The sequence below is a fragment of the Arachis hypogaea genome, chromosome 17 (genome assembly GCF_003086295.3).
Source record: "Arachis hypogaea cultivar Tifrunner chromosome 17, arahy.Tifrunner.gnm2.J5K5, whole genome shotgun sequence".
In the NCBI taxonomy this organism is placed as follows: Eukaryota; Viridiplantae; Streptophyta; class Magnoliopsida; order Fabales; family Fabaceae; genus Arachis; species Arachis hypogaea.
Window position 1 is genome coordinate 17,260,740 of NC_092052.1, and position 25,114 is coordinate 17,285,853.

General features: G+C 32.6%; 4 protein-coding genes across 6 annotated transcripts; 2 read left to right on the top strand and 2 right to left on the bottom strand.

Annotated features, from left to right (window-relative positions):
* Positions 1-110: 110 nt before the first annotated feature.
* On the top strand, positions 111-3,292 carry LOC112762588 (polygalacturonase). The gene is made up of 4 exons (XM_025808461.3): positions 111-308; positions 1,103-1,414; positions 2,234-2,752; positions 2,838-3,292. The coding sequence occupies exons 1-4, from the start codon at positions 186-188 to the stop codon at positions 3,063-3,065; spliced, it is 1,182 nt and encodes a 393-aa protein (XP_025664246.1). The 5' UTR covers positions 111-185; the 3' UTR covers positions 3,066-3,292.
* A 7,987-nt stretch (positions 3,293-11,279) lies between these two features.
* On the bottom strand, positions 11,280-15,623 carry LOC112764067 (pentatricopeptide repeat-containing protein At2g15690, mitochondrial). Of its 3 annotated transcripts, none has more exons than XM_072222499.1 (2): positions 15,184-15,623; positions 11,280-13,313 (listed from the first exon to the last, which is right to left on the bottom strand). In XM_072222499.1, the coding sequence occupies exon 2, from the start codon at positions 13,267-13,269 to the stop codon at positions 11,542-11,544; it is 1,728 nt and encodes a 575-aa protein (XP_072078600.1). In that variant the 5' UTR covers positions 13,270-13,313; positions 15,184-15,623; the 3' UTR covers positions 11,280-11,541. The 3 variants fall into 3 exon arrangements, with proteins under 3 accessions (XP_072078600.1, XP_029150240.1, XP_072078599.1); XM_029294407.2 differs by having other exon boundaries at positions 15,092-15,621; XM_072222498.1 differs by having other exon boundaries at positions 14,067-15,619.
* A 1,080-nt stretch (positions 15,624-16,703) lies between these two features.
* On the top strand, positions 16,704-19,930 carry LOC112765549 (protein RGF1 INDUCIBLE TRANSCRIPTION FACTOR 1). Its single transcript, XM_072222502.1, has 5 exons — positions 16,704-16,743; positions 16,915-17,000; positions 18,420-18,686; positions 19,277-19,423; positions 19,548-19,930. Exons 2-5 carry the CDS (start codon positions 16,959-16,961, stop codon positions 19,728-19,730), a joined length of 639 nt encoding a protein of 212 aa, XP_072078603.1. The 5' UTR covers positions 16,704-16,743; positions 16,915-16,958; the 3' UTR covers positions 19,731-19,930.
* A 675-nt stretch (positions 19,931-20,605) lies between these two features.
* Positions 20,606-24,045, bottom strand: LOC112762492 (PHD finger protein MALE MEIOCYTE DEATH 1-like). The gene is made up of 3 exons (XM_025808341.3): positions 23,475-24,045; positions 23,014-23,257; positions 20,606-22,357 (listed from the first exon to the last, which is right to left on the bottom strand). The coding sequence occupies exons 1-3, from the start codon at positions 23,767-23,769 to the stop codon at positions 20,806-20,808; spliced, it is 2,091 nt and encodes a 696-aa protein (XP_025664126.1). The 5' UTR covers positions 23,770-24,045; the 3' UTR covers positions 20,606-20,805.
* Positions 24,046-25,114: the final 1,069 nt, after the last annotated feature.

Sequence of the window (25,114 nt, forward strand, 5' to 3'; positions counted from 1 at the left end):
GATGAAATTAATTTGAAAGAAGTCTGTTAACATGATCAACGGCTTTGAAGCTTCACAAAACCATTATAAAAGCTTTTCACACAACTTTTGCAGAGTAAGATTCATAGTTATTAGTATATTTCAAATAAAGGCTAAAGTCTCCAAAATAAAAAAAAAAAAAACAAAAAACAAAAAACAAAAAAACGATGAAGTCTAGCATCACAACACTTGTTTTATTCATATTACTGGCTACATCTAGTGGTATTGTTCAATCTGCTGATATTCCTATTTCAAAATTTGGTGGGGTACCTAATTCAGATATAACTCAGGTAAGATCCTTCGTACACATCATTTGATGAACTCATAGTTTAATTTGTCAAGAAAAACACACACACACGGATATATATATATTCAACATTTAGAATATACCTAATATATTTTTCAAAGATCACGTTTGGTTTTCATTTTTGGGTATCCTCAAGATTAAATTTGGTGGAATGGAAATGAAAATGTATAGTAAACAATTGTATTATATATTTGGTTTTAATTATTTTATGTTTGTAAAATTATTCTTGTGGAGGTTTTAAAAATTATTTTTGATGAAAACGAAGGTATGAAAATTATTTTCAAATTGTCAAAAATATTTGAGAGATCGATCTTGCAATCAGAACTTGCAACCAGATTGACAGAATTTTAACAAGTTTGGAATGGCTGGAGATGTTTACACGAATATAAGATCAGAAGTATATTATAAAAAAAAGGAGCGCAAAAATAGTTGATGAACTGTTTTGTGATTTTTTCTTTTGTTTTTCTTCTTGTTCTTTTTTTATTTTTCTGTTTACTTGTTATTGTTCTTTCTCCACTTTTTGTGTTGAGCTCTTTTGTTAAAAAAAAACATATATTTTTAATTATCTTTTGACTAAAAAATATTATTCTATCACACCCAAATAAAGATCAGTTTCTTTAACTTACTCTTAACACACTCGAACAAAATACAATTCAATTCTTTTTAAGAGTGTTCATCTACAAGTAATTTTCCGAAAGGATAAACCAAACTTTCTCTAAATATTTTTGATTAATTTTTATTTATTTTCAATTTTTTTAAATAATTATTTTTTTAAAGGCTCTTGCAAATGCTTGGAATGAAGCATGTCAATCAGCAACAGCAAGCAAGATTATAATTCCATCAGGGCAATACAGAATGAAAGCAGTGGCAGTGAAAGGGCCTTGTAAGGCACCAATTGAGTTGTATGTTGATGGCACAATTATAGCTCCACCAAACCCTAAAGACCTTAATAATGAATGGCAATGGGTTAAGTTTGAATATGTTGACTTCCTTACAATATCTGGCTCCGGTGTTTTTGATGGTCAAGGTGCAACTGCTTGGAAACAAAATGATTGCGGAAAGAACCCTAATTGCGCTAGGCTTTCAATGGTAATAAATAATTATTCCCTTTTTTGATTGATTTTTTCTAAAATTATTTGAAGTGATTAATTTTTAAATATTATTAATTTTTTATTTTATTTTTATTTTTTATTTTTTTTTCTAAAAACAAAAATGTGTTATGCTTATCTTTTTTTTAAATTAGTTATACTTATCTTTCTCTAACAAATTATTTAGTTTGTTTTAACTTATTTTAAAATTCAAAATTAGTTTAATAATTAGTATAAATAAATATTATTGTTCTCTCATACAACAATAACATACAATAAAAACTTTTTTATCTTTTATTTTTGTATCTATTGAGTTTTTTTTTCTATAATAAAATACAAAAATACTATATATATATATTAAACATCAAATTAGTTATCGCATATGAATATATGTGTAAATTATTTTCGATATATATTTTGTATTAGTATTTTATACGAATTACTTTAACCGATTTTTTACAATACTTAACATGATTGTAAATATAAAGTATAAACAGTGTATTTTGGCATATTTTTCTGAAGTTGTGTGTTGTAAATTATTTTTACATTTTAAACAAAAATATATGGTAAACATGGTAGAAATTGAGGTGCGTCAGTTTCACCTAGAGTCAGACTGTACCTCAGTTTAGTTTTCACCTGTGAAACATACACTTATGTAACGATTGTTTTCATGTTAAGGCAACTGTTGCAAATTTTCACCAAAAATTATATGTAAATTATATGACGATTCTGAAGTAGTACGTAAAGGCAACTGTTGCAAATTTGCACCAAAAAATATATATCTGATTCCTAATTATTAACGATGTGTTTGTTGGAACAGAATTTCGGTTTCAATTTCGTGAAGCATTCAGTTGTAGGATCAATAACTTCAAAAGACAGCAAAAACTTCAACGTAGACATTTTGGGGTGCCAGAACTTCACATTTGATGGCTTCAAGATCAGCAACCCTGGAAACAGCATCAACACCGACGGAATCCACATGGGAAGATCAACTGACGTCAAGATCCTCAACACTAACATCGCCACCGGCGACGACTGCATCTCGATCGGCGACGGAAGTGTTCAGACCACCATCTCCAATGTGAAATGTGGACCCGGCCATGGCATCAGCGTTGGAAGCCTTGGCAAGTTCACCACTGAGCTTCCCGTGCAAGATCTTACTGTGAAGCAGGTCACTTTCACAAACACTGATAATGGCCTCAGGATCAAGACTTGGCCTAGTGCCCCTGGCACTTCTCCTATTTCTGGTCTTACTTATCAAGATATTACCATGATTAATGTCAAGAATCCTATTATCATTGATCAGGAGTATTGTCCTTGGAATCAGTGCTCTAAACAGGTATTAATAATAATAATAATCATCTTTTAATCAATTCTAATCGATTATATATATTCTTATACAATTTTGTGCTTTGTATATATAGAGTCCATCGAAAATAAAGATAAGCAATGTTACCTTCAAGAACATTAGGGGAACTTCAGGAACACAGGAAGGAGTGAGTCTCATATGCAGCAGTGGTGTACCTTGCGAGGGAGTGGTGCTAAGTGATGTCGACCTCACTTTCAACGGTTCTCCGGCGACCGCCGTGTGCCGTAACGCCAAGCCGATGATTCAGGGAAAATCTCCTAAATGCACTGCTCCAGCAGCTTAATTGCATTGGCTTAACACCACCAACATGGCTCTTCTTTCTTTTTTGTTCTTAATTAATTATTTATCTTTTATTATGGTAATCAAGCTGATAAACTAAGCCATCCTCCTATGGAGAGATGTAGTGCTTTAGGAGAGTAGTATGTTACTGTATAGTACAATAATTGTGATTGTGATGCTATGCTCAGCTATGTTTCAGCATTTTTCATAAATAAAAATAACTTGGTCTAATCTTGGAACTATTTTTAACATTCAATACTCAATAGTTAATGCTAGCTTACGGATTCAATTTTCAAACAACAATAAGGGAAAGTTTAGAGGCTCTGTACTTTTATTAAAATTTAACTAGTATTTAACCAATCAAAGAAGAGTGAGTCATTTTATACTATTAAGTATAATCTAACACTATTATAAATATTAATAATGACTAATTGATGACTACAAATCACAAAATCTATCACGTAAAATTCTTCTGTATGTAATATAACATGTATAAACAAACAAATCCCACTACAATTACACCTTCTCTAATAAACATCGTTTTAATAATAATATTTTTTTAACAATCAAATACACATCCTCTTTATTTTGTTAATTAAAAAATATTTTAAATATAATTAATTAATAATAACTATATTTTTATATAGATGTTAAGAATATTTGGTGTATGAAAAATATTTTTTTCTAAACAAAATATAATTTGATGGTGACAAAAGTGATCGATCACAAAATTCTAAGAAATAATATTAAAATTAACAAAAATTTCAGATCAAATTATACCTTCTGTCTCTTGTTCATTATTTTTCTCTGCTAGGACACCTGAATCCATATATATATATATAGCTACACTCAAATCAAGATCCCCATATTTGAAATCGCCGTAGAAGGCCCTATTGAACCAACAGTTAAGAAGTTCCGTCAAGTCAAAAAGTTTACAACTCTTTGGTTCTTAATATTTGTTTTGATTGAAAATTATATAGTTAAAAATGATAAATTTAAACAAATTTTTACACATTTTTTTACCAAATGAGAAAAACAAAATAGAACAAAATTAGAAAATAACAAAAATATAAATCACATACATACCTTATTGAGACTAAAAATTTATTTAAATCAGAATCTTAAGAATAACTTAAAAAAAAAGAGTGGCTACTAAACCTAGCACAAAAATGATTAGTTTGGAGTTAGGACTATTTTACTATGTATTTTCATCGTAAGTTTTGAGTCTCATTTCAAAAGTTACGTTCTCTCACAGTTACTTGTTATTCTTCATATACAGTTATTCGTGCTTATTTCTTTTTTTTTTTTTCTTTGTTTCTAATGGTGGTTACTCAAGTACTTATGCGCCTTTTTTTTAAATACTGAATTGGGATTTAATATTTAATTTGGTAATGAAATTTATGAGTTTTAATTTTTAAATTAATTTTTAAATTTTTTATTTTTTAATTTAAATTTTAAATATTTTTATTAATATTGTGCTAACATAGTATGCTGACATAAACCGTCAGTGTTACATGTTAGAATATTTAACTATGTATAATAAAATAATAAAATGTCTCTTAATAATACCTAGTATATTAATATGGACAATAGCAGGGGAGAGCCTCATGCATTGAAGGCAGTGACCTCCCAATTTAAAATTTTTTATGTATATAGTTCTTTAATTTTAGATTTATATACCTTTTATTAGATAATTAATTTATTAAAAATTTAAATTTAATTTTTATATAGATATGTTTGTGTATATAATTCTAATTTATTCTTAATAAATATAAATAGTTTTAAATTTAAATTATAAATATATTTATATTAAAATTTTATTTTTATATATTTTTTCTAGTGTAAAGAGATTGTATATATTTACACAATTAAGAATATGTACAATGAAATTATTATAACTTACAACTAGTATGGAAATTTAAGGTGGTGCAAATTTTCTATTAGTATAAAATTGTATCAGAGATCATCTATAATCTCATATCTCTTCACATTAGTTACAGAGGTGTTTATTGGACATATCCAAGAACCAATTCCATAGTGTATGTTTTTTTTCAGATAACATTGTCCTTATAAAATAAAGAAGGGAATATTTAAATAAGAAATTAGAGTTATGGAAATAAACTTTAGAGGAGTACAATTTAATTTACACATTAATATAAGTTTGATAGGCGAGTGGAAAACAGTAATGCAAAAGTAAAAATTGGAAAAACTCTTGTTACATGTAAAGCGTTTTAAGTATCTTGAGTATATTATACAGAATAATAGAGAGATTGAGGAGGATGTAAAACATCATAGGATGCAAACGGATTGGTCAAAATTGCAGAGTGTAACTAGCTTTATACGTGCACTTTTTTAATTTAGATATGGAAGGGGAATGGTGTAGGAAGCAGTTATAGAGTATATAGATGTTTTACGTAATTGTGGTGTCAGGAGCAAAAATCGGACCATCCGATTTTTGGGTACACAATTCAGACCCTCCAATTACCTTCACCAAAATTTAAATTTTTTAGTAGGCTTAATTTTTTTTACAAAGAAATCGGATAGTCAATTTCTTCATCCCTTATTTAAAAAAAAAAAACTGTCTCACATTTATGTCTAGCACCCACATTCTCCGCAACAACGTACAACACACACATGCTTCTCATATCCAAAAGAACGAGCCTTATACGTGACAAAGGAAAAGTATCTTTAAAACTTAAAAAGAAAATTTTATCGTATTACTGTTAGACCCGATTATTTAAATGTGACAGAAATAGGGATGTTAAGATGGATAAGCGATCGCACACGTATGAATAAATAAGGAATAAAAATATAAGAATCATACATGTAAAAAAAGATCGACAAAACATTTGATTAGGATGGTGAATGAGATAAAAGATAGATAAAATATAGTAGACGAATACCTCCAATGATCATACATGATATGGTCAAAAAAAACGTATAAACAGTTTTACAGTAAATATAATATATTATAAAAAGTAATAAGATTATTTAATTTATATAGTTGATCTCATATAATGAGATAAAATTTAATATTAAAAAAAACATTGTTATGTATCAGACTTGCTTGCTAATTTAAGTTAAAATAAAAAAATATATGTGGAATTAGTTTCATTAAATAAACAGTAATCGCATCAAATAACACTTTATCTCTGAAACATACAAAAAATTGTGTTTATTTTGGTGTTTGCACCGTAAAATTTTCCTATTTCACAAAGAAAAACAAAGAAAGAAAAGGCTATTTGGTTCTCTTTTCCTTGGTTCTGTTATTCTCTTTGTTTATTTGTTCGTTACTTTCGCAGTTCCAACTTCCAACTAAGTTCTTGTCTTTTCCTTTTCAAGATTCTAACACTAAAAATAATAAACAACCATGCAGCCAATTTTCCTTCCCCTTTAGTATCTTCCTTTGCTTTTAAATTTACCTATTTTTCCTTCCCTTTATTGTTCTTCAATGATTTTCAGTGACACTGCTGCACCATTGGTTCTTTTTTCATGTAATGATGGTGTTCTCATCAACATGCACTCTCGTTCTCTTAAGGGTAAGTTCTTGAAACATGATTTGCATCGTAAAAAGCTCTGTCTTTAGTTTTTTTTTTTTTTGTTAGTTGAACTTGAATGCACTTGAATGCATGATATTTGTGACATTTCGTTGATTGATTGGCCCATATGAATGTTTCATGGTATACAAGATTAAGAATAACAGCTGAAACATGTGCATTCTTGTAATTTGAACTAATAATTGATACATGGTGAATTTTTAAGGTTTTTTCAAATTGAAAATTTAGAAAATTCGACTGTAATCGTTTGCGATGATCAGAATCATATCTACCTCTTTCAATTCTTTTTTTTGTTGGGGCAATTGTCATAAACGGGCTACATGAAAATGTGTTGTTCCCTTTTTATCCTTGTAATCTAGCTTAGTATATTTTTCACAAATCATTGAAATGGAGCTTGTATTTATTACACTTAATGTGATTTATTATGTACTCCTGTACTCCTATATATATATATATATATATATACTTGTAAACAAATACCAATACAAATACACAATTCTTTCACTTGCATCCCAATAGTATCTTCTAAGGAAGGGTAGTAATTGTGGCTGTAATATGATGAAATGAATTTTAGCTAGTGACGATGTTCATTGAATCATGAGACAGACTACCTCCATTGCTGATTAGACACCTTTTCTAGGCAGTTATCAAATAAGAAAGAGAAAATTCAACAAAAATACCTTTCTTTCATCGGTTTATTCATCTCTGATTCATTTATGTTTCTTCAGAAAGCTTGCATGATTTGGGAATAGTCGCATCCTACCGTAGTCCTTTAACCCTTTTCTCCCTTTTCTTTGTTATCCATCAGTTAAGTTCATCCAATTAGCTGTAACTTCCAGTATAATCCAATTAGCTGTAACTTCCAGTATAAACTTAATTGACATGGTTTACTTTGTAGGATAATCAAAACCCCAAGTGTAAAATCAAGAAGCCCAGCTGGCTTGATGCTTTCCTAAAAGAATCCTTTTCTGACGTGTGTATCGCACATTCGAAGCAAGGAAATGAGTTGAATATATACTGTATAAATTGTCTTCAGTCAGCTTGCAAATATTGTCTGGTCCTCACGTGACCACAAGATACTTTGACTGCTCTGAAATCCGGGTACGAAATGATATTCTATCTTTTACTTTCACCTGGAGAAGTGGTTTATATGCATTATAGTTTTGTTGAATAACCTGAGTAACTCTGTCTTTAGCTCAAGTGACTATCTATTATTAGTTATGAACAAAATATTATTGGATAATGTTGAAATATTGTGCTGATTATATGCATGAAGTTCTAAGCTTATACTCTCTGATGTTAATCATTCCCAACCTCATTGTTTGTCACTGTCCTTTTCTCTTCCCCCATGGCATATCAGTTAATCGAAAATGAGATAGTTGTGATGTTCTGATGTATATATTTTTCTGCAAATGGAAAATCTTATAGACCATCTTGCATTCCTTACTGTTGATTAGACAATGTAGAATGCATTAATCTTCTCAACCAGATACCTTACCTTGTTTGTGGATTTCATCCGTCTTCGGTTGCAGCCCTACGTATGCAATTACAAAAATGTTCTTATTCTGAATCCTATGAAACACTCGGGTTTGGAATCATGCAACATCAACCCTAGAAAGTTGGGTGGTCAAATTACAACATACGCTACTGCTCCATTTCTTGCAAGGTAATGAGTGATGACAGATATTTGAGAATCATAATCATTTATTTTCTCCCCTCTTCATGCTTACTATGAATCTATGATATTAACTTAGTAGCAACTTGCTGTTTTCTGACTTCTGAATCTGAATTTTCAGGTAAAAGATTTGGTTCCTGCTGTCATTTCCGATGAGAACCAAAATCCTCCTCGAAAAAACAGGAGGAAAATGCTAATCCGGAAAGAGAAGTAGAAAGGGAACACCCCATAGAGCTCATTTTTTTTCTAAGAGCCTCCAGTGGGTCACATGACTCACATCCTTGCAGGATTGGAGGCAGTTTGATTCAGTTTATGTTATCACGATAGTAAATTTATTAGTTGTGTTGTACTTAGGTTATAAATTTTTTTTAATTCTTGTAATTTTTGGACTTAAACTTTCTAAAGATTATCTTCTGAAAAATGCTGAACCTGGAATGCGACGACAAAGAAAAAAAGGAAGCAGAAGTTTGTTTTATCAACACTTTTTTTATGATTTGATGGCCGAAACAAGATACATGCACTCTTATTATGGTTAACTATGCTGAAATATTTTTATGATGGAAGACAAGAGTCACTTTACTACATAACATGCTTTATTATCATTTTGTGTTGCCACGTTCCAAATCATGGTCTATGCATATACCCTTTAAGTGAGTTCTATGATGTAGAAATAAAACTTTTTCTATACATGAGGAAGTCAATGTGGCATGGATTTAAGAGTGACACTTATTATTGTTTTGTTCAGATTTGATAGACAAATGCATAAAAGTCCAGATTTTGTCTTTTTCAATTAAATACATTAATTCTAATAAAACATTAATTATAAATATATTTTTGTTGTATTGGGCTAAAAAAAATAATTTTTGGGTTATAATGAATTGTTATTAAAAGAATATATTTTATTGTGTTTACTTTATCAATAAAATTAATTAATTTTTATTAAATATTCTAAGTATGCGATAAATAATGTTAAATACTATAAATAATAAATATTTAAAAAATAAACATTCAAATTCAAATTTTAGTCTCTAAATTATTATGTATAACACAACTTTTTTTACATTTTGTATAAGAAAATAATAGATGTTATTTTTATTTTGTGAGAGTAACTTTAAAAATTTTTGTCATTTGATTTATGAATGGCTGATTTCTGTATATGGAATTATTGTTGTATTATTCTCGGTTATGTAGAAGTGGTATGTTTTAATTTAGTATATATGTAATAACAAATCAGAGAATTTTATGTGTATTTTAAAAAATAAAAAAAATTAAAGTTCATCAATCGGAGGATCGGATTTATGTAAGTTTGTAAGTTCACAAATCCGAGAATCGGTTCTGTGTAAGTAGTTCACAAATCGGAAGGTCGGTTTTGTATTTTAAAAATTTTTAAAAATTAAAATTTACAAATTGAAAGATCAGATTTATCTAAATTCACAAATTAGAGGGTCGATTTTGTATTTTAAAAATTTAAAAAAAAAGTTAAACTCCACAAATTAAAAAGTTAGATTTGTGATCTCCATATAAAAAAACACACCAAATTTCATACGTTATTGAAAAATACTATTATGAATTCAATATCAAAATTAAAAAGTGTTTATAAATTAGTTAAAAAATTTCTTTAATCCATGAATTATTTATTTTTTTTAAATTAATTTATAATATTTTGATTTATAGTATGAATGATAATTTATTTAAAATTACAAATATAACAACAAAGTTAAATTTAGAAAGATGAGGGAAAAAAACATAAAGAACAAACCTGAAGTCTGAAACATAACCCAAATTATTTGGTACATATGAATATTTTTTAAAATGTTCAATATTTAAAATTATTTGATATGTATGAATATTTACTTATGTTCTAGTTTTGTATATGAATATTTTCTCATTTTTTTAAATTTAACTTTATTGTTATATTTGTAATTCTAAATAAATTATCATTCATACTATAAATCAAAATATTATAAATTAATTTTAAAAAATAAATAATTCATGGACTAAAGAATTTTTTTAACTAATTCATAAATCAAATGACAAATTTTTTTGATGGGTACTCTCACAAATAAAAATAACACTTTAATTTCTTATACAAAATATAAGAAAAATTTAGTATTATTGACAAATTTTTTTTAAAGGTACTCTCACAAAATAAAAATAACACTTGTTAATTTCTTATACAAAATGTAAAAAAAATTTATTATTATACACAATAATTTAGAGACTAAATTTTGAATTTAAATGTTTATTTTTTTAATATTTATTATTTGTAGTATTTAATATTATTTATGCATGTTTAAATATTTAATAAAAATTAATTAATTTTATTGATAAAGTAAACACAATAAAATATATTTTTTTAATAGTAATTCATTACAGTCTAAAAATTATTATATTTTTTGGCCCAATTTTTTTGGTCCAATACAACAAAAACATATCTGTAATTAAAGTTTCATTAGTATTAATATTTAATTGAAAAAGACAAAATCTGAACTTTAATTTCCTTATGTGTAGAAAAAAAAATTATTTCTACACCATAAAATTCACCATACTCTTATACTAAATCTTGCTCAGACACTAAGATGGTTTTCTTTTTTATTTTGACTTAGATGTCACTTTTCTTGCTGATCTTGGTTATTCTTTAACTCCTTTGTTTTTTTTCTTTTTTTTTTTTTGACTTATATGTCACTTTTCTTGCTGATCTTGGTTATTCTTTAACTCCTTTGTTTTTTTTCTTAGGGTTACCTACAGTCGTACACACACACAACACAACACAACGGGTTCCTAAATTCCACTTATACCCAGCCAGGTTTTGAACCCTGGTGCAGCTTGATGGAAGACAACAAATCTTCAATATGTGACAAGCCTCACCTTCTCACTCCTTGAGGGTTGAAAGCTAAACCGCTCATGAGGGAATATGTTACACTTCTACCAATCAATGGCCAACTTCAATGTTCACACTTGCTCAATCAATATACGTGCACGGATAAGCTCAAAAAAAAGTCTCATATAGGAAATTATTAACACAGCACAATTTGAGAGCAACATGAATTTCATGAATATTAAAACAGGAAGCAAAAATACATGTTTAAATCACTGCATACCGCGTAGTGCATACTTAATATCCTAGCCCTATCACTATTGAAGCCTCCATTTGTTTTCTTTGTACACAAGGGACCACCAAATAGCATAACGATATATTCATATCATTGTAGTAGAATTAGTAGAATTTGGAGTCTATATGCTTTCCTTCACCAGTAATCCCCACAAGAGCATTTTCCATCCTTGAAATGGTGAAACCTTTTGTTATCTCTAACAATCAATTCCCTCCCTACAATCCTAGACATGATCTTGATGGCATTGTGACAATCACCACACACTCGAAGATTCTTGATGATCCTAAGAGGTGTTCTTGGTGGAGTACTAATGAGGCCATAGGCAATCGCTAAACGTTCACTGTGGTACAACAATGCTTGCTCCTTTGCTTCCTGATCAATGTCATGAAGAACATATCTTGTATCAGGAACATACCCAGCATCCTTCATCCCACTCAAAGCTTTCAGCTTCTCATCATCCTTGTAAAGCGTCGGGTTCTTGTACTCAATAATTCTATTCTTGCCATCAAGCATGTTAATTGCAGTGTACTTCCTCGGCGGTGGCGTGGGGATCTTATTGGCAACAACCTTTGATGGGTCAAGACTCAACACTATCTCTTCTGCATAGTCTTCAAGATCAACATCCCCATGGATTCGAGCATAGTTCTTCAGAGTCTCCCAAACAGTCACTGTAGGCTCGAACGGCAACTCCTTGATGAACTCCCCGGCTTCCTTGAGATATCCAGATTGTCCAAGAACATCCAAAAGCCCCATATAGTGCTCCGAACCAGGTTTAATCCCATACTTGCTTTCCATGGACTCAAAATGAAGGAAAGCATCTTCCACAGCCTCAGCACTAGCACAAGCTGATAACACAGCTAGCAAAGTCTCCGACGAAATTTCCAAACCGGACTCATTCATTTGATCAAACAGCTGCAAGGCATCATCCCCCATTGTGCTGTTGGCATAACCGCGCAACATCAAGTGCCAAGAATCCATATTCCTGTTGGGCATATGATCAAACACCCTTCGTGCATCAGTCATGCTCTTGCAGTTCCCATACATTTCAATGACCTTGTTGTTCAAATTGAGATCACTCCTGCAAGTTGATTGCAGAAAGTAATCGTGTGCCTTCTTGGCATCCTCAAGGGACTTGGATTTGCCACAAAAATCAAAGAGCAAATGAAAGCAAGAAGCATCGGCTTTCACCCCTTTCTCCATCAACTCAATTGCTTCCTTAACCCTCCCCTCCTGGCACACATGTCTCAAATCAACAATTGAAGGGGCTGGCGAAGGAGGAGGAGGAGAAGGAGGAGCTACGGGAACGTGAGCTTGCCCTGGTAGAGAACCTTGCGGGTTGAACTGGTTAGGGTTTCGAAATTGGGGAGGTTGTGGATAGCCTTGATTCCTAGGGTTCCATTGGTTAGGGTTACCCTGGTTCGGATTGTTCCATTGATTTTGGTAATGGGGTGGCTGAAAGTTCTGATTTTGGGATGTGGGTGGTGGTGTTGGTCTCTGTTGAGGATAGTTTTGACTCCACTGATTATGAGTATGGTTTCGACCCTGCTCGGGAAACTGACGAGTCGCATTATGAGGTTGATAGGGGTTCTGATTCTGGTTCTGGCGAGGGAAATTATTGATAGGATGAGGGTTTCCATGGTGATTTTGGGTTTGTGGATTGAAATGTTGAGAGGAATCTCTGAAAGTGGGTTCAACGCCATGGCGGTTATGATCAGAGTTGGGAGGGAATCTGTGAAAGTCATTGGTTGGAAGTGCGGAGGTACTTAGAGACCTGCAAGTGTTAGTGAGGCAGAGGCGTAGCTTGAGGGAGGAAGAAGAAAGAATGGTGGCTCGTGCGCGTTGAAACGAACCCAACATCGCCATTTTCTTCTCTGAGACTGAGGTCGCGTTTGGTAGAAAGACTGAGACTGGGAGACAGAGAACAACATAAAAAATAAAGTAAGAACAAAGAAACACAAATAAAGTAAGAACAAAGAACAACATCAACTTATCATGCCTCAATCTCATCATTTCATAAAAAGAAACACATTGTTTAATAATTTCCGACCGCTCCATTACTTCCTAGCAAAATCATTTCATACAAAATAAGCATAAATATTCAATTTAATCAAATAAAAATTAAATTAGATATAATCATTCAATTCCTTCTGTTCAAATTTCACCAACTCTAGCACCAAAAAGAGAAGTTTTCATAAGTTAAAGAAGAGCATTCAGATGATGATAGCAAATTTTGAATGATGAGCAATTTATTTGTGTAAATACTAAATAGCAAGGTTCTGAGAACCGGACCGGTCATCAAACCGTTTTAGTTACTGGTTCACTGATTTATTGGTCCAATCGGTCTAACCGGTGGTTCAACCGAAAAACCCGTTTTAGAAAAGAATAATAAATAAATTATAAATATGCAAGTATTAAGTTGAAGGTATAAGGTAGTATGAAGTTTTTCTAATGGAATGGTGAATTACTCTTAGGATTTTTCTTTTTTATATTAAATGCAAAAATGCCAGATGAAAGCATGATACCAAGCAAGTACAATTCCTCATCAGTACACAAAATGTTAAAAGAAATATCTGACAAAAATAGGAAGAATATCAAATGAATTATCATAAATCCAACTAAAAAATAAACATAGTAAGGCTTCACCAAATGAAGGTGCATACAGGCTTTTAGAGACAATAGGCTTGGATTTGTGCAGTAGCATTTTGGATGAGTTGCTTTGAAGACCATTTGGTAAAACTAAGCTTTGAATAGGTACAATACAGGCTTCACCAAATGCTCATAACACACAGAAAGACAGTTTCTCAAGATACATAAATAAGTGCTCATCCTCTGAAAATAATCATTTGAATCGGTATAAGGCAGAAAAAAATGACCATAAGTCTCTTTACCCAAGTCAAAATAAATAACCATATCTAAACTCAACAATCAGCATTTAGCACCAAACATTACAAAACATTAACCAATAATCACACTAAACCTACAACCAGCAATTACAAAACAGCAACAAACATTAGTACAATATAAAACATTCCAAAACAGTGATGACACTAAACCTGCATAGTAAATAATCTCAAAGACAATGATCACCAATATCCAGCAAATAAATAATAAATACACAACAACAATTTAGCAAATAAACAAGAACAAGACCTAAATAGAAAATCCAACAAATTAAGTCGCAGCAACCTAACAATTTGACAAATTAAAACAACAGCAGCCCAACAATTTAGCAAATTATCAACTTAACAAATTCAAGAACAGAAAATCACAACAAAACAAAAAAAATTAGAAGTAACAGAAGAACACAAGAACAATTAGCAAATTAACAAGTTCACAATAACAGTTAAAAAATTTACCAGAAGAACACACTAATGCAAGTGGAATCATCATGCTAACATGTTTTCTGCAAAGATGCTATTTGTACAGCTAAAATTTCCTAATTACTATGATCCAATTATTCTAATTTCACATGCAATCAACTTACTAAGTTTCTAAAAGCTAGAAATTATAAAACCAACCAGAAATATGGTTAAAGCATTTCATCAAACATGTTGAGTGCGGTAAAATTAAAACGAAATAAGAGAATTCAAAGCTTAATTTCAATGTGATAGAGAAGAGAACATAACTATGTAACTTTAATTTAGTCTATGAAAAAATCCAAACCACTACCAAATCAGATAATTACTTATTCTAATAGAAATCAGAAGTTGCAGAGTTTGAAGAAGAGTATTGGTGTTGTGTGAGTGTATTGTCTGGTGGCGGGTTTAGGGAACTCACGGCGGGGACAAAAGAGAGCAGTACGACGGCTGAGTGGAGCGCGCGGGTTGGTCGCAGAGTTTGAAGCAGAGCAACGTGGCTTCCAGACGAACGCGAACTCGAACGGTGAACAGCGAGTGAACGCGAACGGTGAACGCCGAGCGAATGCGAATGGCGAAGAACGCGAACGTGAACGGCAAACAAACGGCGACGGAAGCGCGGCTGAGCAGACAAAGACGACGGACGCCGAGCTCGAGGAAGCAACCGCGATCGGTGACAGCGAACAGGGGTTGAAGATTTGGAGCACGAGGGAAGCTAGATGACGGATGGCGAACTTTGAGTGCGACGGACGGCGGCAGTATGCCACTCCTTGTGGCGGTGGTGTAGGCTTACAGTGCTAGGGTTTTGTGGTTGGGTTTGGGTGATTTCTCTGACTGAAAGAAAGAAAGGGTGAAAGGGAGAAAGAAACGAAGGAGCTTCCCTTTTTTGTGTAAACCAGCTGGGTTTCGGTTCGGTTTGACCGGCCGATTCTCGTCCGGTTCAAAAGTTTTTTGCCGGTTTTTTTATTACCGGTTTTACATACTTGACCGGACCGTTAATATTTTATGCAATCTATTTTTTATATTTTTTCTAAAAAATAATAAATTTGTCCTGTGATTATTATTTAATATTTTTTTTTGGTGACTAATTATTATTTAATATTTAATGATATATATTTTATTTCCTAAATAATGGAAATGGTCTTTTATAATTAAAACTTTTACAATAACTATTCACATGTAAAAACAGTAGATAAAGTATTAATAATTTAATCAAATTATCAATGCATCTTGGTTGGTTGAGTTGAGCTGCATTTGTAGGAAGATTGAACCGATTTTTTTATATATATAAATCTTCTTACACAAAACTCATATAAGAATTAATCTTCTTACCCTAAATTTAATCTTGATTTGAATTAATCTTTTCAGATAAGAATTTTTAAAATATCTAAAATTAAGTGATAAAAAGATAACAAAAACGGAATCTTTTAGGCCTCTATATATATTTGCAACCATTGATTAATAAACCTAGGTATAACTCTTAAGTACAAGGTTTCTTCCCTTCAACAAATTTTATTCAAGTGTTGACGAAAGGTTGAATGTAAGTATTTAATTAAACCGATCCTATAATCAAATTTAAATTTAAATGAGTAATGATTGAAAATCTTATTTTTTTTAATATTTAAATGAATAATATATATATTAGATTATTTTTTAAAATATAAAAAACAAAAATAAAAGTTTTATTATTTAAGAATTAAGATGATAATTAACCGAACGAGTTAAGATTTTCAAATTTTTTTAATTTAAATTTATTTGTTATTTTTGTTTTTATCTACTGTCGCCATAAATTCAAAAAAGTGGTTGTGAACTTGTGATCGTGTTAATTCTCAAATCTCAACTAACTTTTTTTAAAAAGAAAAATTGAAATTGTATTCAAAAAGAAAACTAAATAGGACCTTACCCAATCACTAAATCCTAAGTAATTAACAGTTTAACACAGTCTCTTTCAGTGTTACAATTTCTTTTTCACAGAAGAGGGGTTTGGTTTTTTTTTTTCCTTCAGTTTTTTCTTGATTGTGTTCATTTTTGTTAGTTTCTTTCGCGGTTCCAACTAGTCAACTACATTCTTTTTCTTTTTCAAGTCTATAATCTGCTTCTAAACGTTGAACTAAGTTTTTCCCTCCACTTATTCTCGTTCAATGTTTTTCAGTTTCATTGTACCATTGGTTCTTCATCATCATCATCATCAATATCATGGTGTTGCCTCAATCGACATGCAATCTCATGTCAGCAAAGGTAAGTGTTTGAAACACTCTTTTGTTTCATAAAGTTTCTATCTTTACTTAATATTTTGCTAGTTGAGATAGAATGCATGATGTTAGTAATATTTGATTGCCACAGTGAGTGTGTCATTGTAGAACAGCTTAAACCTTCTGCATTGTTGTAATTAGTGCTAATAATAGATAATAGATGCCTTGTTTTAAATTTAGTTCCATTCTATGGATGTTAGGTAATAGTGCAACAGTTTAGTGTTTGCAGCTGGTGATTAAATTATTGAACATTATATTGGAAATTTAAGGTCATGCAATTGCAAATTTGGTTAAATTTGTCATTAAATTTGCAAATTTAGTCTTAGCAAAATGTTTCAGTGATACTTTATTTCCATTATATGCTTTTTCAACAAAGTATGGTGTTTTTGTGCTAGCCTCCGCTGCCATAGTTGGAAATTGCTGAGAATTTCCATTTGAATTACATCGATTTCTGCCGATTTTCAGTTACCGTTACATTGAAATGTGTTGTTCCCTCCTTACCCTTGTACTCTTTGTCTCAATACATTTTTTCACTCATTAGTGACATGGAGCCTTGTGGAATTTCGTGCTATCTCTATATGGAAGATTATGAAACAGATTTCTGCTAGTGACAACTTTCATTGAATCTTGAAAAGGAAAATTCAAAAAGAAATGCTTTGATTTCATCTGTTTCTGATTTTTAATTTCTTTTTTTTTTTTGTATTTCTTCAATGAGTATAAGAACTCACTTTAAGATTTTTTTAAAAAAAAAAAGACCTAGCATCGTATCGGACTGGCCGCTTTCTAGGGTATTGCTTTTACCTTTTCTTTGTGGTCGATTAGTTAGGTTCATCCAATTAATCCTCAAAAGTATTTTCATTCTTGAAACTTAGAGTTTATTTTCCATTTCGATCCACACTTAGGAAATGGTGTTGAGGAGTAATTCTTCCTCTAAAAGAGTGAACAAGGTATGGACCAGAAAATTTTGCTTGGATACTTTGTATATGCTAGTCTTTTAGTAGCAATTGTCTTCTTGATTTGGAACCTTGTTAATCATGTTTAAATATCCCTTTTCATGATTTTCTCTATTTGGAGTCTAGTGAAGAGAATTTGTTATTTTGATAAGGGTAGTCCTGGTCACTCTCTAGGTGAATTCTCTGTTCACAGCAATTCATCTCATTAAAAATTCATAAAGGTCATACTGCTTTTGGTGCCTGGAAAAAAGTGCCGAAAAATATCAATCCTATTTTAGACCCTTTTTTTTAATTGTAATTACATTTAATTAATAGTCAATTAATCGCCTTAGACTGACCAAAATGCTTAAGATTTGATTTCTTTGTTTTGTGTACACTTGCATCAAGTTTTGACTAAAAAAAAAATAAAGACTGAAAAGTGGTTTCTTAACTTACATGGTCTTACTTTGTAGAATAAGCAAGTGGCCCAACCTGAAATCCAGAAGCCTAGATGGCTTGATGCTTTCCTGAGAAACAAGTTTTTTGAGCAGTGCAAGGATCATCCACAGCGCAAGAATGAGTTGAACAAATACTGTATAGACTGTGATCAGGCAGTTTGCCAGTATTGCATTTCATTAGGTCATCAAGACCACATCACACTTAAGGTCTACAGACATGTTTACAAAGATGTTGTCTCCATTGGTACTATGGATAAGTATATTGACTGCTCAGAAATTCAGGTATGATATGATATTACCTTTGTTTAAAAGTGTTTAATAACTATTTTCTGTATGATATCCAAATAATTTTCATGTGTATTTATTTCATCATATTGATGTAAACTAGTCTCTGTTGAGCAGCTTCTACATACGGAATTTATGCAGTCTTTGTCTACTTTCTTTCCTCTCTACATGGCATTTCACGTTCAAATATTATTAGTACTTAATAAAATACTCCATTTCTGTTTCATCGTTTGACCTTGAAAATAACAAACATCAATGATTAATTGTAAAGTGTAAACAAAAAAAATGACAAACTTTTGTCCCACTCCATGTGCTCGGCTGATGGCTGGAACAATTGTAGCGTGCATTTAGTACATTCAATAATTCCTAAATGTGGAACTAATTACGTGTTGGAACTTTTGGGCTTATATTCTCTGTTATTTTATATTCTTCATTGTTTGATTGTTAGTAGTTTGCATGTCTAATACACCTGAACAATTCTTGCTGCATTTTTGTATTCCTGAAACATTGAAATTTTGGATTATATAAATGAATCTTCTGTACCAAATATTATACTGTGTGTGGATTTCATTTGTCTTTGGCTGCAGCGCTACAAATCCAACAAGCGATTGGTTATTTCTCTGAATCCTCTCCCGCACAGTGGTTCGACATCAAACAATGAGGCATCATGCAATACCTGCACAAGAAAGTTGAATGAACCGAATCTATATCGCTACTGCTCCATTTCTTGCAAGGTAATGAGTGGTGACAGTAATTTGATCATCAAAATAATTTTTTTCCTCTCCTCTTCATGCTCCTTCTACCATTAACTTTGTAGCTACTTAACTGTTGTCTAACTATCTAAATCTGAACTTTCAGGTTAAAGCTATTTCGCCAGAACCTAATGATTTGGTTCCTGCCGTAATTCCTGACCAGAACCAGAATGCTCCTCAGGAAGGAATGGATATTCCTACTCAGGAAAGACCAGAGGCAAATGCCGAATTCCCAAGGCCACGAAAGAGAAGAAGAAAGGGAACACCACATCGAGCTCCATTCTTCTAAGAGCCTCCAGTAGATCACATGTCCTTCTTGCATTTGCATAGTCTGAATATGCAGGATTCGAAGCATTTTGATCCAATTTTGTTATCAAGACAATGAAATTATTACTCAAGTTATACTGAAGTTCAGAAATGTTTGAATTCTATTAATTTTTTGGCTTAAACTTCCAGATTATCCTGTGGAAGAAGTAAATTATGGTGTTTTTACTTCTCTTTGGTTCTGATAGTTTGGGGTTAAACTTCCTTTTACCATGTGGCACAATATTATGTTGTTTTATAATATATTTGTTTATTTGTTAGTCTTTCTTTCCCCATATATATAATATATTTGTTGTTTGGATGATTTTATGGCTTACAAGAGAGATGAATTTTTGCATGATGTGAATTAACCAAGTGACTGGCCGTGAGTAGAACTATAAGTCTTCAATTTTCACAGTTTTGAAAGAATTGTTTGAGTTGAAGAATATAAAAAATGGTCTTGCACTAATGCTAGTCTTAGGTTTTGCTGTGTAAATCAGAAACTTGAGGACATGTGTTACTTCCTCTTTAGTGATTTGTTTATTTTAGCCCTGATTCATTACCTATGATAATATAACATTTATTTGCTAATGCTGCTGCTGCTCTATAATAATAATACTCACACACTGAAGATTTTACTGTGGGAAATAAACCTTCTTTGGCTTCTATCATTAATAAATTTTCTTAGGTACGAGCTTACTTAGGGAGATCATATAAAAACTTCTATAAAACAATCAGTTAACCACTAATTCCGTTTGGTTATTCTTCAGAATTATACTTTCCAAATCACCAAAAAATTCTTCAAAAAAGACAGTGGTTTGAAAATCTACTTCACCAAGATTAATGACTCACAAAGAAACAGTTTTTAGGCAACTTAGTGTTTATTAGCTGTGACAGATATCTTTACACTAAAAAAATAGTCAGTTATAAAACTCAATGTTACATCTATAACCAGAAAAGAATGTAAAAAAGAAAGAAACTGGTGTATAACTATCCAATCTAATGGTGAGCAACAACAACAAAAAATAGTGTTGCAGTGTTATTCAACTCACATGTGTATCTCAGTAACCACATTCATATTCCAGAAACAAGGTAGGCTCTGGTGAAACAAGAAAATCATCAACACAATCCATGGCAAAGGGTGACTCCATCTGCCGAGGGGCAAGCGAATCGCAGCAGCCGGAGCACACAAACAAAGGTGGCACTGTCTCAGAATCCTCAATGCCACAACACCTTGTGTGCTGCCAGACCTCACATATGTCGCAGGCCACCATTCTCTCACCATCATCGTCTTGTGCCCCACACTCACACCTCACCTTCCAATTGTCGGATTCACCTTGGAACTTCAATGGAGTGCACAAGTCAATGGAAATCCCCCTCACAGAAAGCTCCACTCCGGATTGGATTAATCCAAATAGCACCTCATTATCACTTGCACCATTCAATTCAGTGATCTCAGTGACTATGAGCCTCTCTGCAATGCAGTAGGTATCCCTCAGTGCTGCCTCTGCAGCTTGCTTCAGGTCTCTAACCGTTGCATGCAGGGGAACCATCACAATCTCCCCACAAGGCTGCTCCCTACTCAAATCAGCTTTAATATCAACGAAATTCGGCTTAAGCCGGCAGATGAATGTCAAAGCCTGCTGCATCTCATCCATGTAATCCCATTCCTTCACAAAATACCGGCTATCAAGGATTGTCTGAATTGCTAAGTCCACTGGTTCTGAATTCGGATATCTCAATAGCACATTTTTGTATAGGTAGAACACATCACAATAAACATCACTACCAGGCATCCTAAATGACTCGTCTTGAGGGTCTACAAGAGCCGCTGCCTCAGGCTCAACCACAGTTTCCGGGGACTTAAACCCATTGCCAACCTCATGAATGGTGTATTCTAGGATCCTTGTTGAGGGGTTAACCATGCGGCGAACAACATAGTTGCCAACAATCACATTGTTGAGTGATTTCAGCACATAATCGAGCAAGCCGGTATCACCAATATGAAGCCTAGATGCATCCCTCACATCCTGCCGCGTCATCCCCTCTGAAGCCGAGTTCATTGCCTTGTGCTCCTTCAGTGCATCAACAATCACCTGTGCAGCAAACTCTAGCCTCCTTGTTGGCCACCTGCTATCCATATTAGCCACTGCAGTGCTGAACTTCTTGTACTTTGCGGACTTCTCCTTTGCCAGATTTGATCTACTTAAGAAGCCTTGTTTGGTTGAATTTCTTGAGATGAAAGCCGAAGAAGGAGGAGCTCCGAGGGTTATTGATATCTTGGACATTGGGACGCGAGACTTGACAGTGAGCATGAACCTTAGAAGATCTCTCAATGTGGTAATCTGAGTTTCACTCATGTCTCTATAGCTGCGAATGATTTGCTTGATCTCTTTATGGCACTTTGTCTTGCTTAAATCTCTCACTATTTCATCAAGCTCTAAGGAACCTAGACCTTCAATTGCTTCATAGTAGGTTTGGCCTGTCACTCCAAAGCTTCCGCGACAAAACTTGTAGCCCCACCTACCAAACCATGAATGGCCATATGCAACACCATGAAGTAGGCGAAGATCCATGGATCGCTTCCTTGAAACATCTTCCACTGAAATTTTCCTATGCATTAAAAGGAGATAGAAGATGGTGAGATATAGAAGATAGTGAGAAAACAAATAAGATTGAATCTGACCAAGACAGAAGATAATGAGAGAATAAATGCAATTAAATCTGTAAATAGTTAATATATAAGGCAGAAGGAAAGAATCAGTTACTGTAATGTAACCAACAGAGATCGAGAGGACTTACTATATGGGGAATTGAGACCAATTAACTCTATACAGTCCTATTAAATACTGTTGTTTATTATTAGCATGGACAATTTCAAATACAACACATTGTACTTATTTGAGAGAAAAAAAAAGGCACATTTCTTATAATGGGGACAGTGGTGTGAATTCAAATGGTTAATGTGTTAATGGAGAACATACAGCTTCTGATCAAATCCTGAATCATATCAATATCATTAACTTTGGCTTAAGTCAAAAGTTAAATTAAGAGAATAAAAGGAGGTTATGCCACAATTTACAAACTATAAGCCATATACAAATCATGAAAGTCAAATGTCTAATGTGTTAAGGAGAAAATATAGCTTCTGATCATATGCTGAACCATATCCACATAAGTAATTTTGGCTTAAGTCAAATTGAAATTAAAACCACAATTTGCAAACACAATATTAACTCTAGCAAGTTTATAACAGCAAACTAGAATACCTTGCTCCAAGGTTTGTGCAGATCCTATCCCATAGATCCATGATCTCTCTACCACTGAGGACCTTGGAGCCACCTTCAATGCCATTAATGCAGACCAAATGGCCATAGCCATTGCAGTGAATCACACCATGCAAGAGGTGGTCCTGATTATCAATAGCATCCTCAGGTAAGGGTTTATTCCACCAATTGTCCATTGGAATTATGAAATGATACCTTCTCTTTGACACAAAGTGACCACTCCAACCTACAAAACCCAGGCAACAAGCAAAAGAAAGCGTCAGAATTTGAAACTAACAGCAATAAATCAAGATTCTTGAAAAACCAAACCTACCCCATTTAACGAATTCAATATCATTTGACAGTAAACTTCACAAAAAATAAATATCACGAACAGAGGAATCTGTTTGAACTTTGAAAACGATAGAAAGCATAACAAGAATCAAAGAAATCGATCAAAGTACCTGCACAGCGGCAATGGTCGCAGAAGGGGTGGGAAGATTGGCAAACTTGTTCTTCGAGGGTGTAGAGAGGTGCCATGACGTTGGTCTTGTCGCTGAGCAAAAGGGTGCACCAGAGTGGGCTGTTCTGAACGACGTACTCCTCGAGCTCCGCGCACTCTCGGAGGAACGATCTGACGTTGTCGCGGAAGGCGGCGGAGGGAGTGACGGGGCACCCGGGATCGGCGAAGGACTGGAAGCTGAAGATCTTTGGGCACCGCCTTCTCTTCTTGCATGCTTCCATCAAAGAGAAAGACATTGTTAACGGCTTCTCTCTCTCTCTCTCTCTCTCTCTCTGTATCTATCTCTCTCCTGTGAGTTTCATGCAATGGCGAAATCAGAGATGGGTTTGGAGAAGAGAGTGAAGAGAGAGAAAGGGGGGTTTAAGGGGTTTAACGGAGTCGGTTACAAAACGAACTCGGAAGAATCTTTCGCGCGCTAAGAACAAAGTTGAAAATGGGAGCAGTACTTGTAATTTCAAACTGGAAAAATATTTCAAACTTCTTTCTTTTCATTTTGAGATGCATTATCAATCTGTTTCCTTCCATTTTACTGAATTTATATTTTTAGAAGTGTATTTAAACAATAATCTGTTAGTCACCAAAAAAATAATAATATGTTAATAATTAAAAATAATAAAATTGAATTAAAAATTTTAAATTTTAAATTTTAATCTTACTTAATTTATATTTTAGATGTGTATTTAATTTTAAAAAAATATTAAATTTTTTTAAATATGTTTATTTTATTTTATTTTATATTGTACAATTTTTAAAAGATAATTAATTGAATTGTTTTCTTTTTCCCATTTTGCAATTTATCAGAATAATGTTAGGTTATATATACATCATTGCCTTCTTTAGTTCTTTACCATTTTTTTTATTTTTTATATTAAAAGTGGCTAATAAAAAATTAATTTTTTGTACCATAAAAATATATAAAGAATAATACAAACACCATTTATCTTATGGTTTAATTACTCTGCAGGTCCCTATAGTTTCACCGAATTTTTAATTAGGTCCTTATACTTTTTTTCTTTTCAATTGGGTCCCTATACGTGAATTTTTTTTTCAATTAAGTCCCTATTAACGTTTAACGTTAAAAAAAACCGTTAGTGAGTTGTGAAATGACTTATTTACCCCTTTCTTCTCCTTATAAACAGATCTGTGTCTGAGTTATTTGAGGTTTCTCTTTTCTGTTTTTCATTTTCAATTTTCATCTTCTCCAAATTTATGGCTCAAAGTCAAGGAACCTCATTCATTCTCTCTTCGGGAAGCTGTGTTTCCAGGAGCTCCAACCCAAAGGAAAGAAGACATCTGTGTTTCTGTGGAGAAGCAGTAACAATCTGCCGTTTCTCAGCCGTTTCTGACCATGGTAGGAGGTATCTTACTTGTGGGAAGATACCAAAATGCAACTTTTTGAGTGAATTGATGATTTTGAGTGGATTGAGGTTGATGACGGTGCAAAGAATGGGTGGCCAAAGAAAAAGAAATTGCGGGTTCACTGTTTTTGTGGTAACACTCTAAGTCTTCAAATTTCAGGAACAACAAAAAATTCTAATAGAAGATTTATTTCTTTCCCTAACAGAAGATGCAAATTTTTTG

Excerpts from the sequence above, each read along its gene's own strand:
- LOC112762588 (XM_025808461.3), top strand. The coding sequence starts at position 186 with ATGAAGTCTAGCATCACAACACTTGTTTTATTCATATTACTGGCTACA. Across the intron at positions 309-1,102 it reads CTAATTCAGATATAACTCAG|GCTCTTGCAAATGCTTGGAA; the intron begins GTAAGATCCTTC and ends ATTTTTTTAAAG. Across the intron at positions 2,753-2,837 it reads GGAATCAGTGCTCTAAACAG|AGTCCATCGAAAATAAAGAT; the intron begins GTATTAATAATA and ends TTGTATATATAG.
- LOC112764067 (XM_072222498.1), bottom strand. The coding sequence starts at position 14,133 with ATGGTCTTCAAAGCAACTCATCCAAAATGCTACTGCACAAATCCAAGC. Across the intron at positions 13,314-14,066 it reads CCTATTGTCTCTAAAAGCCT|TCTCAGTCTTTCTACCAAAC; the intron begins GTATGCACCTTC and ends TCTGTCTCCCAG.
- LOC112765549 (XM_072222502.1), top strand. The coding sequence starts at position 16,959 with ATGGTGTTGCCTCAATCGACATGCAATCTCATGTCAGCAAAG. Across the intron at positions 17,001-18,419 it reads GCAATCTCATGTCAGCAAAG|AATAAGCAAGTGGCCCAACC; the intron begins GTAAGTGTTTGA and ends CTTACTTTGTAG. Across the intron at positions 19,424-19,547 it reads ACTGCTCCATTTCTTGCAAG|GTTAAAGCTATTTCGCCAGA; the intron begins GTAATGAGTGGT and ends CTGAACTTTCAG.
- LOC112762492 (XM_025808341.3), bottom strand. The coding sequence starts at position 23,769 with ATGTCTTTCTCTTTGATGGAAGCATGCAAGAAGAGAAGGCGGTGCCCA. Across the intron at positions 23,258-23,474 it reads CGACCATTGCCGCTGTGCAG|GTTGGAGTGGTCACTTTGTG; the intron begins GTACTTTGATCG and ends TGGGTTTTGTAG. Across the intron at positions 22,358-23,013 it reads TGCACAAACCTTGGAGCAAG|GAAAATTTCAGTGGAAGATG; the intron begins GTATTCTAGTTT and ends TTTAATGCATAG.